This window comes from Dermacentor silvarum, chromosome 1 (assembly GCF_013339745.2).
Source record: "Dermacentor silvarum isolate Dsil-2018 chromosome 1, BIME_Dsil_1.4, whole genome shotgun sequence".
Taxonomy (NCBI): domain Eukaryota; kingdom Metazoa; phylum Arthropoda; class Arachnida; order Ixodida; family Ixodidae; genus Dermacentor; species Dermacentor silvarum.
The window spans coordinates 332,135,142-332,152,344 of NC_051154.1; the positions used below are offsets into that span (position 1 = coordinate 332,135,142).

The window sequence follows — 17,203 nt, forward strand, 5'->3', positions numbered from 1 at the left end:
ATGGTGTTGCAAAAAATTGAATTGAATTAAACTACAATACTTATCTGAATTAAGCACCTTCAAGATGCGTTGGAAACATGATCGGCCCAAAAAATTTTTATGTTTCTTTGAACAACCAGAATTTCAAATTATCCTAGTTCGAATTATCACGATTGTGGTGTAGTCTTACATAGTATATTCAACATGTATGCAACATTGTGGCTAGCACTGCCACAATCACATGTGTGTGTCTTTTTCCCACAGATTAGCCAGACACTCGGTAAGCTCAGGCTAAGCAACAACTGCTTACTGAAAAGTTGCCACATACATTAAACTTTAAATGTTGGCATCTAACACTGCACTCTTCGTTTTCTTTGCAGAGCTTTTATAAGGCATGTGCAGTTCAAAACCCTGTCGTGGACCTTTCATGTAAGTTCAGGATCAATCTGGTATTGTGAAACTGAAGTCCATTACCTTGACTTTGCCCTCGTTTTCTCGCATCCTTTTGCATGTGTGTGTGTGTGCGTGCATGTGTGATGCATTTCCTAATGTCTTTATTTCTATTACAGCCATGGATGCAACTGACGTTCCCGACTGGTGAGTGGATTTTGTAGTGCTCTATTATAAGCCTTGGCAATAGATTTTTACAAGTGTCGGGATATGGGGGGATTGCCGACGGCCCTCTGCCTCGACACACCGAGCCTCGCAGTTGGCGCATGCCTGCGCATCAACCGCGGTCCGGTACAAGCTCGAGGAAACAATAGACGACAACCACATGTACACTCGGAAAGCATTTATTACGACTGCAACTAACACTTCGAGCAGGCCAGCTAGCTATAGTTGACATCGCTGAGGGTTCCCTCGAAGAGAATAATACACAGGTAAAGAAGGGCTTCCGACTTACCAACTGGGGAATACGGGGGGGCCGCGGCAAACAAGAACGCGGTTGACTAACCACGTGCGGGAATACGGGAGCGGCGGCGAAGACTTCCGCCGTCGCCGCTTGCTGGAGACCAAAGAGACCCGGGCGATATCAGCGGGATCTCACGTGACCCACCCGGTGGCGCTGATAGCGCTTGCGATTCCCGCGCGCCACCTGCGGAAGGAAAGTTTCCCCTCTCCCAACTCTCCCTGGCACGCATGCGCTTGACGTGACATTCGCTGCCCATGCGGCGGTTATGGGACCCGTGGTTTCCCACATCCCTCCACCCTTAAATATTGCCCTACGGTGGAGAAATCTCTCGAACGACAGCATTGACAAAGTCTCCGGGCAGATGCGATGGTAAACTCCGGCAGGAAATGTCCAAATCCACGTTGATAGGCAGCACTGTCCTGTGTGGCGGCCGCCCACATGTGGCAGCCGTCACAGTGGTTGACGATGACGGGGGCTGAAGATGGCTTGCCCTCAAGATGCGCGCCGCAATGTCCACCCGGGAACAGCGGGTCAGGACTTTCTCGAAGCGGCGCGCGCGCCGGCACGATGAATCTCGCACCGACGCACCCTCGTGGGAGTATGATGGTAGGCCTCCCTCCTCGTGGCTCCCATGTGCTGCTGCATCGGGCCGCGAATAGGGAGGGGCCGAGACAGCAAGCAGGGACGTGGACCATGGCAGCAATAGCAAGTCGAGGCGGCTTCACTCGTTCTGCGAAGTCGCTCAAATGCACTCCACAAACACTTAGAATTAAGGCAGTAGAGGCCGCCGCAGCGTCGGCCGTCTGACACGATGCTGAACCACCCGTCTACCGCATAGCTTTATGCGGCAACGAGAGAAAAAAACAATCCAGTTCGTTTGAATGAAGTTATTCGCTTCGACCGAATTTTTCCGGTCCGATACAGCGCGAAAGTGGGCGATGCTAGTATGAACAAAGCGCTCTCTGGTCCCCCGAGATTTCGGTTATTCCGCCGGCAAAATATTGCGTTCATCTGAACAAAATAAGCTTTCTATTTCGAACGAGGTTTCTCCGCTCGGGCGAGTATAATAAAACTAGCGAATCCGGTTGCACCCGCTAAATGTCACGGCATGGTCGTCTTCGAACATGCGACCGGCAGCTCCGCAGAGCCTTAGGCCTAATCGCATCCATGACGGTTACCAATGCCACAGAAGACCCATAAAGGGTTCCAATGAGCCGCCGCGAGGAGATGCAGGCCTAGCTAAGCGGTCCCCGCTCGCTGCTCAACACGCAGCTTTCGAGCCGACTCCTGGGACTGCGCCCCGCTGACGTCCTAGCCAGCGTTTCCGGCGCCCGGTTCCCAGAGCCAAAGATACAGAAAGGAGGCTATTTACATATGTACAGGGAAAATCGACCACCGCCTCGGCTGCTGCACTCACTCGCTTCGGGCGTACTATTAAAAGAAAACTTGCTGCAAATATCAGCGTCCACACGAGTTCGGCGACACTGGCGCAGCGTTAACTCGCCCTCAAGAAAGCAAACACAGATCTAGCTAGCAATCACGCCTTTGGCTGAGGCATAGGTGAGGCCTAACGCTGGTCCGGACAGATCGTCGTCCCGTTTTCCAAGAGCTTGCCCCACGTTGGGAACGGCAAAATGTCGGGATATGTGGGGATTGCCGACGGCCCTCTGCCTCGACACACCGAGCCCCGCGGTTGGCGCATGCCTGCGCATCAACCGCGGTCCGGTACAAGCTCGAGGAAACAATAGACGACAACCACGTGTACACTCGGAAAGCATTTATTACGACTGCAACTAACACTTCGAGCAGGCCAGCTAGCTGTAGTTGACATCGCTGAGGGTTCCCTCGAAGAGAATAATACACTAGGTAAAGAAGGGCTTCCGACTTACCAACTGGGGAATACGGGGGGGCCGCGGCGTTTGCCGCGGCAAGAACGCGGTTGACTAACCACGTGCGGGAATACGGGAGCGGCGGCGAAGACTTCCGCCGTCGCCGCTTGCTGGAGACCAAAGAGACCCGGGCGATATCAGCGGGATCTCACGTGACCCACCCGGTGGCACTGATAGCGCTTGCGATTCCCGCGCGCCGCCCGCGGAAGGAAAGTTTCCCCTCTCCCAACTCTCCCTGGCACGCATGCGCTTGACGCGATGTTCGCTGCCCGTGCGGCGGTTATGGGACCCGTGGTTTCCCACACAAGCATCAACTAGTTACACCATTGGTGTGTAGCAAGCATTGCAGATTGACCTTCGTTGGACCGTTCTTTTTGTACCCGATTTAACCAACTAGCTCTCTTCAGACAGGTTTCATTCTACTGCAGATTCATGTTATTAGGCATTTTGTATGCTAAGATAAATACATTTTATACGACATCTTTCTCATTGATTTGATTCTGCAGAAACGAAGACACATTAACCCATTTAGACTTTGTTTTTTGATCAGCAAACAGTTTTCAGATTTGGAAGAGCACCACATGCCGTGACAAGCTTTTTCACGAGACCATAAACTGTTGAGAGAGGGAAAAGAAAGATAAATATGCAGAGCTCTGTGCATTGTTTTTACCCGCAAATGCAAAGGTGGCCATTGAAGGGCAGAGTTTCGTAAGGCAGGAAATTGTAGCAATAGGAAATAGTCAACCATCGTTATACAGAACATGGATATAATGAAGTAAATATGAAATTCAGGAAATAATTTTTCACCGATATCAGTGCGTATGTTTATAATAATTATTGGTTATAATGAAGCTATTTCTGTGCCACATGCGATTTTGTTAGGACGATATTTGACTGCAGTAGACAATTAGTGTCCCCATAGAGTTTCTTTCAAAAATTACTAGATAGAACTTTGGTGTTAGTGTCTGTGGGAGCTGCACGCATGGTTGTCTTTTCTGCTTGGGAATGATGGTTAGTACATGGACTTGCCCAAACTCTGTTCTGGCTTCACACGGCTCTGTGACTTTGCAAATTGTTCATTTTCAATAAAATATTGCAATTTGCAATAATTCTGCATGTGCACAGTCTCATCACCTTCTGTGTTTATAAGTATAGGATTGCATTAAAATTTACGCTGATAAAGGCACTTAAAGCACAGCAAATAAAGCCAGAAGGACGTTTGAAGCCACAAGCGCGAAGATCAGACAAATCAATGCACTACTCATCATTCCCACAGTAGCTGAACAATTGCAGCACCAGAGTTTGCTCTAATAATCCTAGTAGGAAAATATTAGTAGAATCCTAGCAGTAACCCAAGTAGATCAGCAGTATCTCTTTACATGTTGACAACATTTGTAGGCGTTGCGTCGAGAGTGGCGTGATTCCGGACTACTCGACAAGTTGTGTGCTGGAGCCCAAGCAGCTGGAGCAAATGTGGAACATGTCGCCCATGAAGTTTATCAAAAATGTAAGCCCTGTTCTGGCAAATTTTTGGAGAGCTCTCGTAGGTATGACACCAGGACACTGTGCCTTGACGTCACCACGACCAATTCAGTTAGGTTCACTGTGGAACAAAGTCCTATTCCCTATCTGTTTTTCAGCACCATTTGTGCCCAATCTGTATTTGAGAATTTAATATTATTGCTCTTCCTCATTTTACACCACCCTGCAAACTATACCATGCTTCTCTCCTCAGTTAGGTTGGGTATCCACTGGTAATTGAATTCATAAAGGTCCACTATAACAATCTCCCATATCCACAACACATTTTGTACTTGTGTCTTTAAATTCAATTCTGGCTGGAGTACCATCACCGACTAGCTTTGAGCTGTGATTCACACCACTTTCAGTCTTTTAAAGTTACAGATACCACTTTCTACTCTATCATCCTGTCCTGCTCTAAACAACATGTGCAATCTGTTCCTTTCCTGATACTTTTATTTATGCCTAGGTGATAGATATGCTCAGTATTGGCTGCATTAGCTTCTGTGTATTTTTAATTCCTCGTACATAAAAATCGATGAATCACTCACTGCACATAAAATTCTTTGTATGCTGCCTCAAGTGCACGGACAGAAGAGGCAAGGCATTAATAGCGTGCTTTCTGACTCAAAGCGTTCATCTACTGGTGTGAAGGTAGTTTGTCAGTTTATCAAGTGAGCAAGAAAAGTTCTTGGCTACAGTAAAACTATTTCATAAAACTAACCTTTTTGATGCAAGTAAGAGAACACGATGTGAGAGAACAAGAGAACACAATGTGACTTGACTCGTTAGGACACTTGATATCGCACTGGTCCTGTGGTAAATTAAATGAATGTTTCTAATTAAATGAATGTTTACTAAGCTGAAACAAATTTCTAAACGTTTTAAATCCAACTTCTGCATTTGCACTATTTGGTCTTTTTGCTTAGCGTGAGCTATGATATTTCTCTTTTGATATTTCTCTATGATATTTTAACTTTTGTAGTTTGAGCTCTTCAGGCATTGATACTTTCACAAGTTGCCTGTGAACTTTGTTCATTGGCATTTCATCTTTTCCGAACTTTGTAATTCCATATGTCCGCAATCTTTCTGCTGGGTGGTACAGTCCTTATAAAATGTTTTTTTACAAAATAAACAGCTAGCCCACAATGAGTTATGCAGCTGAGGAAAAGCTCTTGTTAGGTTGCAATGTGTGTTTACCTAATTTAAGCTATGTTATTCAGAAATTAAGTTGTTTTAAGGACAGATGGTGCCAAAAACGTTATTGCCTTGTTCACACGTGGCAGCTGGCTAGGTTGTCACAATTTCACATTGCATCACGACATCACACCAGTCTTTGCATCACGTTGGCTAGACTACAGTCATGAAGTGTTGCCAATATTATACCTAAGTAGCTGTCGAGTCTATCTGAATAGGCATTCTGCTACACCCAATGGCCAGGGAGAAGCTTGCTCAAATATGACAAAAACTTTCTGTCAACAGGTGCATGTTCCAACCTTGGTCTTCCTCGGCAAGAATGGCCTTCGAGTGCCAGTGACACAGGGCATGAAATTGTACAAAATGCTTCTTGACCAGGGAGTCAGTTCACAGTAAGTGCTCACGCTTGTGTGCCAGCATATAACACACAATAGGTTGTACTCGTGTCATGATATTCCTATGATCCCTGGGATAATGACGTGCACTTACAGGAATGTTTGGAGGAGAACAGCTATTTTCTTAGAATGCTATGCACTGAGTCAATGAATTTTAATTGCAATAAGGAATAATCTGCAAACATTCATTCATTTCTGAAGAACATTTCTTTATAGTGTGTTTGATGTTTCCCAAGCTTTGAAGCGAGAGTAATTGACAGGCGACAGAAAATCCCAAAGCAGGCATGTAAAAAATCATGAGGCATTCCAAATTGGCCATATTAACAAATATGAGGGAAAAAATGCACCCCATGGCTGTGTTGAATACCTTGCATTGTGCTCCTTGATCCCGAGAAAAAAGAAAACAAAACCTAAAAATCAGATGTCTCCACTCCTTTGAAGTACTTGCACCGACGCGATGCAGTATGTGCCCTTGATTTCTTTGTCGAGAACTGCAACATTTTGTCGACTTAACCAGTGCAATGTTCATCTCGACAGAGCTCTCAATAGGGTGCATGTTCTTTTGCGAGGTTTTTTGTTAGAGTGAACAGTCTAGGCAATGGCCAGTTTTGACTGAGTCAATGAATAAGGTTGCTCTTAAATGATCCAGCATGATTATTGTACTCTATGTTGGGCCATTTTTCTTTCAGTAGTGAACTTTTCAACCATGCACTAATTTTCAATTGTGCAATCCATGCTTTCATTACGTTGTGCTCCTTTGAGGAAAATAGAACCGTAACGTAGATAATTGCATCACCACCTAGTCATCAATTGTTTTTTTGTTTTTTTTCATTTCAGGATGTACATGTATGACGACAACCACGCATTATCCAAAGTCAATGTAGAAGCAGACATGTTTGTGAACACTGTTCTTTGGTTCAAAAAATTCATCAGCTAAGTTGGATGCAGCAGCGAGAACTGCCTGTTGAGACAAGCATGTACCGTGCTGCAGCACACAACAGAAATCATTTGATAAATTCATTTTCATTGCCAGAACATACGCACCATAACTCGTGTGAATCCTTGCCAGGTTTTTTTTTTTATATATAAGTTCAGCCAGTGCAAGGTTCATGCACGGCTGCTCGATGAAGCACACGAAGTGCAGCCTGCCACAATGCCCGAAACCCGTGTGAGGTGTCTAGTTCTCCATGCCACCGCAGGAGCGCCACTGCTCCGGGACTGGTGCGCGCAGATGGGAGCTTTCCTTTGGCTGCATACGCATGCTTCGCGTTTACATTTTATTGACACAAGGGTTGTACTTTCTGTTTTTAAAATATAAAAGAATATCTCAACGCTGCCTGCAAGGATATCATTATACTCAGAAGTCGGTATTGGACTGATATGGGCTCACATAGGCCCAAACGGCGCACCTTTGCCGCTGGTTTCGTGCCATATGACCATCATTCAAGAGAACTGGCGAGTTCTTTATCGAGTGGCAGTATTGCTGATACAGCGGGCGCTCTTGTTGTGTGTGCTGGTTTACTTGCCTCGCTTGATGTGCTTGTTTGCTGGTTAAAAAAGAAAAAAAAAACGTAAAATGAAACTTCTTACAAATGCGTGTATAATGACATAGGTCTGGATAACTATTTTCTGCTAGATTTTTTTAGTGTCACCTTTCTAGAAAAATGAAATCATCATCATCATCAGCCTATGTTTATGTCCACTGCAGGACGAAAGCCTCCCCCTGTGATCTCCAATTACCCCTGTCTTGTGCCAGCTGATTCCAACTTGTGCCTGGAAATTTCTTAACTACATCACCCCACCTAGTTTTCTGCCATCCTCGACTGCGCTTCCTTTCTCTTGGTATCCATTCTGTAACTCTAATGGTCCACCGGTTATCCATCCTACACATTGCGTGGCCTGCCCAGCTCCATTTTTTCCTCGTAATGCAGTGCTTCCACTCCTACACCAAATGCGCCAAATTGCGCCATACGACATTTCCTGTGCCATCCTGATAAAAAGACAATTTTGCGTCGAAGTGCGGCAAAATTAGCAACTGCACATTACGTGTGTGGCCGCAGTGGTCCGCAAACGTGCATAGCGTGCATTACTATAGCGGCTTCATAAATTGAATTTCCCGTTATCTATACGTCGGCGTCCCATAATTTGGGCTCGATGGGGACCGCCTAAATGTTCAAACAATTGGGAGTCAGAAATATACAAATTCTCCAGGAAAGTGAATTTATTCCACGAGTGGCTAAAAAAAGTGCCTTATGCTCGGTTGACCACTTTTGGGAATACATTCACTTTCGCGGGATTTCGCGTCTCTAGCGTCAGCGTCTACGAGCGACGCCATTCTTGGTAGTGTGCCAGGAACGCTATCATCCGGCGACGTGTTCAGTGCTAGTCGCGCGAAATGTTGCGACAGTGAAAGTATCCCGGAAATTGATTGCCGAAAAATAAAGCTGCACTTTGTCAACGCGGTCCTGCGTGCACGTACGCTTGCCTACGATCTCATCAGTCCGTATCTACCATTGTTATGCTGTCACCACAGATGTACTGGAGAGGCTAGAAGGTTGGACTATTGTCATGAGCAGATGCCGCTGCCAGCCGCCACAGTGAAACCTGTTTATGACAGCGTAGGTGGCGCTGCGCGCAGTAGGAGAGTAGCAGTAGCCGCAGTCGCAGGCCTAATCGAGTGGAAGCGTGCATGCCGCTTAGGTGTTGAGTGAATGTATACCTTTCTCCTGTGTTTCTGCTTCACTCACTTCGCTCCTGCTTTCGTGAGATACTTCTGTTCAACAGTGTCGTTAATGTCATTTTTCATCTTCTGGAAAATGCCTGCGAAGAAAAGCAGGACATGTTTCGTGCCACTGTGTAAAGGCAGATGCAAGTCGTCTGCCGAAAAGGTTTCGCTGTTCCGTACTTCGACGGATGCTCTTTATCAAGAAGAATGGGCAAGGAACATAAAACGAGAGGACAAAATGCTGGACGAGACAAGTGTTGTGTGTTCTCGTCATTTTGATGATCGTTATATTCAAAGAACTTTCAAGCATGTCATTAATGGGCAGCTTATTGAGATCGATCGTGACCGATCAGCGCTTACTGAGGACGCCGTCCCCACGATATTCTCCGATGTGCCCTCCTACATTTCCAAGTGTGTCCCTGAAAAAGACAAAAGAGAGGAATCTCGCACACAGTTACGCGCCAGCACCGAAACACAGAGCTGAAAACAAACATCCTCAGATACCCGAAAATGAAAGTGGCCCGGATGCAAGATCGCATCTATTCAGTGACATTCTACTCCCTTATGCGCTCTGCAACAGAGTTGTGCTGACAAATGACCCTGCGACGTTATGCTTTGGGTGGCACAGCAGCACTGGGTTAGACAACGTGCATGTCACTAAGCATATTAAGTTCATGCCTTGCACAAAGGATGCTTCGGCTTAGCAGACGAGAGTGTACCGTTTCTCTGCGTTTTGCCACAGCGTAAAGGTGGAAGAAGTTTGTGTTAAGACAGTTCACGACGCTGTGGCGGCATTGACAAAGGCTGATAGCATGATACCCTGCCCAGGCTTTGAAATTCAACCAGTCCACCCAAAGCAGTGCATTCAGCATGACGGCAAGAACTTCGCAAAGACTGCCTGGGCACCTCAACTGACGGTAAACCATGTTTGCAGTGCAGGTACACCAATAAGCTTGCGCTAAATAGGTCATATCGGCTTAAGAAAAAACCTGGAATATCTTGCAAACAACGAAGTGCTAGGAAATCTTTTGAGGTGCTGCGGGCCAGAAGAAAGCTGGCAAACGCTGAGAAAAGTGCTGTAGAGCTTTGAGTCACCAATGAATCTATTGCAAGCTCTGTCTTAGAGACAAAGATCAGCGGACATCCACGAAAACAGCGCCTTACTGTGAAAACTTGCCTTGAAGGAGCCCGTAGGTAGTCAAGCCGTGGCATGCTGTATGACAAGTTCTGGATCATAGAATGCATACTTATGCATATGCAAAGCCTGAAGCTATGAGCATGTCAGGCGGCATGAGATAATGGCACTGCCTAGCAAGTCTTGCCTGGATAAGCATATGCAGACGTTCAAAAGTGCATTTGCTTCAATACTACTGTGCTTGCAGCTCTGCAGGAGAAGACTCGGAACATGGATGAGTTTAGTCTTCACAGTGGACTTGTGTTTGACGAAATCAAGCTTTCAAAAAATATCAGTGTGAAACCATCCAGCGAGCTCACTGGCTTTGTGGACCTTGGTCCATTTACGGAGGATAGTACGAGCACAGCAACAAATGACCATGGCTTGGTCGTCATGTTCCAGCCATTTTATGGAGGGTGATTCAAACCTATAGCCTCTCTAGATACAGTAAAAGCTCGTTAATTCGCACCTCGTTAATTCGAATTTTCGAATAATTCGAACTAAGTGGCACAGTCCGGCCATGCTTCATAGAGCCCCATGTATTGAAAAGCTCGTTATTTCGAATGCTAATCCGGCCCGCCACGGATAATTCGAACTGCGCGCCGCCGTAGCCAGCTCGCAGTCTCTGCTGTTAAGCGACAGATGGCGCGACATACACTATCATCATCGCGTGTTTTTAGGGGGCAGCACTTGCGTTTATTCGCAAATGCTCTGCCGCATCGTCATGGACAGCGGGATACGCAGTGCGTTCGGTGGCAACCCCGAAATCAGCCATTCTCTCCGTCGCCAGTGCAATCGCAACGTCTAACTTCTAAGCCTCTCTTTTGTTCTGTACGCGTCCGTCACAGACCGACACTGCTCGCGTGCCGCTATGTCGTCGCGTGGAAAATACCGTGCCAAAACGTTGAAGGAAAAAGTGGAAATTCTGCGGGAAGTGGATGCAGGGAAGCAGAGTAAGAATGAAATTGCCAAAAAGCACGATATACCGAGAAGCACGCTGTCGACCTACATCCGCAATAAGAAGACTATTGAGGACTCGTACGCGGCTGAAACTTTCGCCAAGGATCGGAAGAGAATTCGTACAGCAAAGCACCCGGACCTGGAGGCAGCGTTGCTCGCATGGATTAAGGAAAAACGGAGCCAGGATATCCCATTGAGTGGCCCCATCATTGTAGCGAAGGCGGCTGATTTCGCGCTACGTCTGAACGTCTCCGACTTCGCCGCTTCGGACGGGTGGTTTCACCGCTTCAGGGACAGACACGACCTCGTTTTCCGCAGTGTGTGCAGCGAAGCCAAAGCCGTAGACGCGGAAACCTGCACCGTGTGGCGGAATGGTGCGCTACTAGACCACCTCAACAGGTACGCACCATCCGATATTTTTAATGCCGACGAGACCGCCTTGTTTTTTAAACTCTTGCCGGACAAAATGATCACCTACAAGGGGGACGTGTGTGCAGGCGGCAAACGTTGCAAAGAGCGGGTGACGGTGTTGCTCGGGGCCAATATGACTGGAACCGAGAAGCTCCCCCTATTTGTGATAGGGAAGTCGCAAAAGCCTCGATGTTTTAAGAACATTCGCACGCTGCCGGCTGACTATGCAGCAAATAAGAAGGCCTGGATGACGGGCGAGCTTTTCAAGCAGTGGCTGAGGAAACTCGACCGAAAATTTGAGCTCGGCAAGAGGCAGATTCTCCTCCTCGTCGACAACTGCTCGGCGCACAAGGTGGAAGTCGAGTTGAGAGCCATTGAGCTGGTTTTTCTTCCGGCTAACACCACTGCGGCTCTTCAGCCTATGGATCAGGGCGTTATAAAAGTTTTGAAAAGCTTTTATAGACGCCACGTTCTCGAGAAGTTGCTCCTGTGCTCCGATAATGAGAAGAGCTACACCGTCACTCTGCTCACAGCCCTGCACATGCTTGTGCGTGCCTGGAATCAAGTAACCACAGAAACAATTGCGAATTGTTTCCGGCACTGTGGTTTCGGAGCCCTTAACGCAGACGCAAATGAAGTTGAAGAGGACGTCCGCGCTCCGGTTCATGTACGGGAGGTGCTCGGCGATGTGGACTTCGGCGACTACGTGAATGTCGACAGCTGCGCGGCGGTGTGCGGTGCCGTGACCGATGATGAAATCATCGCCCAAGTTGTCGGCAAAGACGAAAACCCAGCCGTGGACGATGACGACGCGAATAATGAAGAAGATGATGATGATGTTGGTGAAACACCGGTACGACCTTCGTTGGCACAGGTGATGGACGGACTAAATCACGCCCAGCTTTTCTTCAGTTTCGAAGAAGGCGAAGACGATGCTTTCCGGCTCATTCGAGCTCTGGAAGATAAAGCAGCAGCAATCGCTTTCAGAGGCAAAAAGCAGAAAACCATTACGGACTTTTTTTGCAAATAAATGTACCTAGAGGTGCTCTACCTTGTTTTTGTCATCAGATGTGGCTTTCTTTAATCACTTTCGTTAGTTCGAATTTCGGTTAATTCGAACTCGTTAAGTGTCCCCGTGAAATTCGAATTAACGAGCTTTTACTGTATACGAAAGTACAATTAATGCATGCACCAAATCTTCAACTTTTGTCAACAGGACCGTGATTTTGTAGTGACGCCTTTTCTGCTGCTACTCCTTGCGCTTTGTCAGTGGTGTGATCGCACGTACACACTAGCAGCAAAACGGGCGCGGTGCGCCGCTGGCAGCAAAACGTAGCTGTGGCAGGGCAGCCACACCAACCGGCGGCTCGCCGCTGCAGCAGTCACGTGACATCATGGACTCCTCCACGAGCAGATCATAATTAGATTTCTCAGCTCTTCCTGCGCATGCGCGACAAGCCGTAGTTGCGAGAGAAATATGGGGACTTTCGGTCCTTGAAATTTCTCTTCGACTAGGTACTACGGGGAAGAAAGTTGTTAGCTCTGTTCGTCCCTAGCCGAGCTGGCAGCGCAGAATCGACAGAATGCGTGGTCGGCAAGGTGAAGATGCCGTGTCCGAGGTGAGTTTGTTGGTATTTTGTTGCGATGGTAGCATGTTAAATTTTTATAGTCGCATGAGGATACGTTTGGAAGTGAGGTGTCTTCTCAGATGGACTTTAGTGGCAAAGCATTACATCGTGCCGATGCATTGTTCATTAGTGTCATTGAGCATACCGCACACTTCAGGAGATTTGCGGGAATGGAAACAGTTCATGAATACAACTGTTTGTATGTGAAAGTAAGAAAACTGAACGTCGCTATGTAATGTACCACCAGACTCCGCATCGGTGATTCCAGCTTTGTTGCCATGTTCATTATTCTCCCCGAGTGCTGCAAAGAACTCATCTTGGGTATGGATTTTCTGCGGGATTATGGAGCTATTATAAACATCCCGGAGTGTTTGGTCACATTTTCAGCGAACCCAGATGTAGACTGCAACTATGATAAACAGCACGGCGTTTACGACTAGCCGAGGACGTGACGATGCCGCCGCGAACCTGCTGCCTTGTGGCTGTCTCTAGTGAGAGACCTTACCACGGTGATGTGATAGCGGAAAAATCAGCGTATTATTGCTCACACAAGGCGTTTCGATTGCACGGGGCATTCTGGCTTTAAATTGTGGGCATGCAGCAGTACTGCTTACGAACTTTAGCAACGAACGCTGCCACGTCCCAAAAGGCACTACTGTTGCGTTCTGTGACGACATGGTACAAGTAAAGGACTACTTCGCTGTGCACGACCAAGGAATGAGTGACGATACCATTTCGGCCCAGACAACATTGTCCGTTGACGTTTGCACGACCCTGTTGCCCGCTGAGAGGCAGCGCCTACTGAAACTAATACAGCTGTTTGAGGATTGCTTTTCATATATGTCGAAGGTCAAGCAAACACCATTGACCAAGCATCGGATAATTATGGACGATGCCACGAGGTCAATTCGACAGAACCCCTACCGTGTGGCCCCGAAGGAACGCGAAGAAATACAAAAGCACGTGAAGAAAATGCTCGAGGATGATGTGATACAAGCCTTCAGAGAGTCCTTGGGCATCCCCTGTGGTGTTGGTCAAGAAAAAAGACGGCAGCTTATGCTTCGGTATTGACTACTGCAAGGTAAATCAGGTAACAAAGAAAGACATCTATCAATTACCACGCATCAACGATTCACTAGACAGGTTGTGCCACGCACTTTATTTTTCCTACATGGACCTACGCAGCGGGTATTGGCAAATAGAAGTCGAGCGAGATCAGGAGAAAACTGCCTTCGTGACGCCCGACGGTCTCTACGAATTTAAGGTGCTACCTTTCGGTTTGTGTACAACGGCAGCCATTTTCAGTGTCTAATGGACACCGTACTTTCAGGTCTAAAGTGGCAAACATGCTTGGTATACCTTGATGATGTGATAGTTTTTTCGGCTACATTTGAAGAGAATCTAACCCGGCTACTGGCTGTTCTCCAAGCCGTACGCTCGGCTGGTCTCACGGTAAGCCTGAGAAATGTCATTTTGGCTTTAACGAACTTCAATTCCTGGGATACGTCGTCCGGAGCGAAGGTGCCCGGCCTGACCCAGACAAAATAGACGCTGTTACAAAGTTCCCCACACCATCTAACAGCAAGGCAGTGAGACGCTTCTTGGGCCTGTGCGCCTATTATCGCCGGTTTATTGCAGACTTTTCATGTATTGCCTCACTGTTGACGCAACTAACACGAGAGAATGTTCCCTTTGTTTGGGGTGAACGTGAGCAAATGGCATTTAACGAATTACGTCAGCGTCTGCAAATGCCTCCAGTTCTGGCACAGTTTGACCAGGATGCCCCAACATCACTTCATACCGTCACGAGCAATGTAGGTCTGGGTGCCATGCTGGTGCAACGGCAAGACGGCTCCGAGAAAGTGATAGCCTACGCCAGCAGAACTCGTGCTCAGAAGAAAACTATTCCACTATGGAGAAGGAATGCCTCGCCGTTGTGTGGGCTGCTATTAAATTTCGCCCATATTTGTATGGTTGCTCATTCACCGTCATCAGTGACCACCATTCTCTTTGTTGGCTGACTAATTTAAAAGACATCTGCAGTCGATTGGCATGCTGGAGCCTCAGGCTTCAGGAGTTCAACATGACAGTCATATACAGGTCAAGGAAAAAGCATACCGACGCCGACTGCCTCTCGGTCACCAGTACAGCCTTCTGTCACCGAGGATCAGGACACAGAGGCTGCATTCTTGGGCGTTGTCGATACATTTACCATTTCCCAGCAGCAGTGCGATGACCCAGAACTGCTTCCGCTTATTGATTTTTTGGAAGGCTGAGGCAAAGACGTGCCTCGACTGTTTGGACACAGTCTGGCGTCATTTTGTTTGAAGGACAATGTTCTCTATAAGTACTTTTCTCGAACGGGCAGCACCTACTTACTGGTCGTGCCTGCTTCGCAATGAAGTTCTCACAGCGTGTCATGATGAGGCCACCTCAGGTCATGTGGGCTACACACGAACATTGTCCCGACTGCGGCAGAAGTATTATTGGCCGAAGCTCCCAGCCGACGTTAAACACCATGTACGCACTTTTCCTGACTACCAAAGATGCAAAGCACCACCCGACAAGCCAGCTGGTCTCCTACATCCTGTAGAGGTACTGGGAATGCCCTTTGCCAAAATTGGCATGGATTTTCTTGGACTGTTTCCAACTTCAACTACTGAGAACAGGTGGATTATTGTCGCCACTGACTACCTTACCAGTTACGCGGAGACAAAAGCTACCCAGCGCGGAACAGCAGCTGAAGCTGCTTGATTTTTCATTGAAAACATTGTGCTTAGGCACGGTGCCCCAGCGGTTGTAATTACTGACATAGCAACCGTGTTCACAGCTGAATTTAAGAAGCAGTTCTCAATCTCGGTGGCACAGCCCACCGGGAAACGACAGCCTATCATCCCCAGACAAATGGACTAACGGAGCGTTTGAACAAGACACTCGCAGACATGCTTTGCATGTATGTCGAAGTGGACCATAAGAGCTGGGACGAGATTTTGCCTTATGTAACCTGCGCATATAACGCTGCTCAACAGGAAACAACTCGTATGACACCATTCAGCTTGGTACACGGTCGTGAAGCCACGACAACTTTCGATGCAATGCTACCCCACAAGTGTGACGATATCCATGCAGATGCTGAAGAATTTGCTCAACGTGCCGAAGAAGCCAGACAGCTTGCACATCTACGCATCCACCACCAGCAAGTTCAGGACGCAATGCGGTACAATCGTCAGCACAAATTTGTCGCCGACACACCCGGCGAGACAGTGGGTTTGGATACCCATTCAGGGCAGGGGACTTTCTAAAATACTACTAAGGCGATATTTTGGTCCATACACAGTTATCTGACGACGGAACGACATGAATTACGAGGTCGTGCCCGATGGTGAAGCTTGTTCGTGGCGCCACAAGCAACCCCCTGAAGTGGTGCATGAGGTGCGCACAAAGCCATACTTTTCCAAGTGGCTTGCGTTTTAGTGTCTCGTACATCCTCAAGTTGTGCATTTGCCTCCCTTGGGAGGGAGGCAAATGCCGCGTGTCTAATGCGGCAAAGACAACGATGTAACAAGACATATCGGCACTTGTGAAAAACAGAGCAAGAAGAAGCAGCAGCAGTGACTAGCGCGTGGTAATAAAAAGCGTCCGTTCTTGTTACTGCCTCTGCCGACAAGTGCGTTCGGTTTGTTCCTCAAGTTTACGACGTCGCGACCATATTACACCTGATTGTATAGTGCTTAACTTGTGAATAGCCAGTGACAAAGACATTGCACTAAAGATTGAGACTATGTTTTAATATGCAGTGCTTATGTGGCAAATAGGAGACGAGAAGGTTCAAACCATGTTTGGAGATGAGACAGGACTGCCTAAATCTGCGTAGTGAAATATTGTATTATTTAACGTTAGTGCACTCACTTTCTTCAGTCTAACAATTTACTGCAGCTTACAGCTTCTGTCGGTGCAGGTGCTTCTCTAATGTTGCCATTTCGTAGTTTTACAAGTTTTCCTCTGGTGTTTTAGTCTCTTCTGAATCTGGAAGATGTGACTGAACGCATGGGTATCAGAGTTTGTACTCCATCAGATTTAATGGTACATTTCACCTCGAGATAGCCGACGTACTTCGAATTCAACTATTTTTATGAAACACCTTGCTCTTGCTGCTCACAAGGCTAGAACAGCTGCCAAGTGATTGAGTCATCCACCTGTGGAGCATTTTTTCGCACATGCTGTACAGTGTCAAGGCATGTGCAAACAGTTGTAGAAACCACAACCTCTTGCCTGGCATGCATGTTGCATGATGGTGTCTCCACCATTTTTTCCTATGTGTTTTTTTTTTTCTTTTTCATCCTTCACCAGCACACCAATCTTTGTTTTTTTCATGTGAGAGCTTGCCATTGCTATTTCTTGTGCTTCCACC

General features: G+C 47.2%; 2 protein-coding genes across 2 annotated transcripts in view; both read left to right on the plus strand.

The window, feature by feature from the left end:
• The window catches only part of LOC119437361 (acylamino-acid-releasing enzyme-like), a 58,995-nt gene extending 52,076 nt beyond the window's left edge, over window positions 1-6,919 (plus strand). Inside the window, exons 19-23 of the mRNA XM_037704395.2 lie at window positions 360-408; window positions 549-576; window positions 4,180-4,288; window positions 5,785-5,891; window positions 6,732-6,919. Of these exons, the coding sequence (XP_037560323.1) occupies window positions 360-408; window positions 549-576; window positions 4,180-4,288; window positions 5,785-5,891; window positions 6,732-6,831 (393 nt within the window). The 3' untranslated portion in view covers window positions 6,832-6,919. The remainder of the gene's footprint in view (window positions 1-359; window positions 409-548; window positions 577-4,179; window positions 4,289-5,784; window positions 5,892-6,731) is intronic.
• Window positions 6,920-10,664: 3,745 nt separating this feature from the next.
• On the plus strand, window positions 10,665-13,232 carry LOC119443175 (tigger transposable element-derived protein 4). The gene is made up of 2 exons (XM_037708344.1): window positions 10,665-11,940; window positions 13,180-13,232. The coding sequence occupies exons 1-2, from the start codon at window positions 10,665-10,667 to the stop codon at window positions 13,230-13,232; spliced, it is 1,329 nt and encodes a 442-aa protein (XP_037564272.1).
• Window positions 13,233-17,203: the final 3,971 nt, after the last annotated feature.

What these genes read in the sequence shown, in the direction of transcription:
- LOC119443175 (XM_037708344.1), top strand. Translation starts at nt 10,665, where the DNA reads ATGTCGTCGCGTGGAAAATACCGTGCCAAAACGTTGAAGGAAAAAGTG. An exon ending in AATCATCGCCCAAGTTGTCG is followed by an intron (nt 11,941 to 13,179) that starts GCAAAGACGAAA and finishes TCACATTTTCAG; the next exon opens with CGAACCCAGATGTAGACTGC.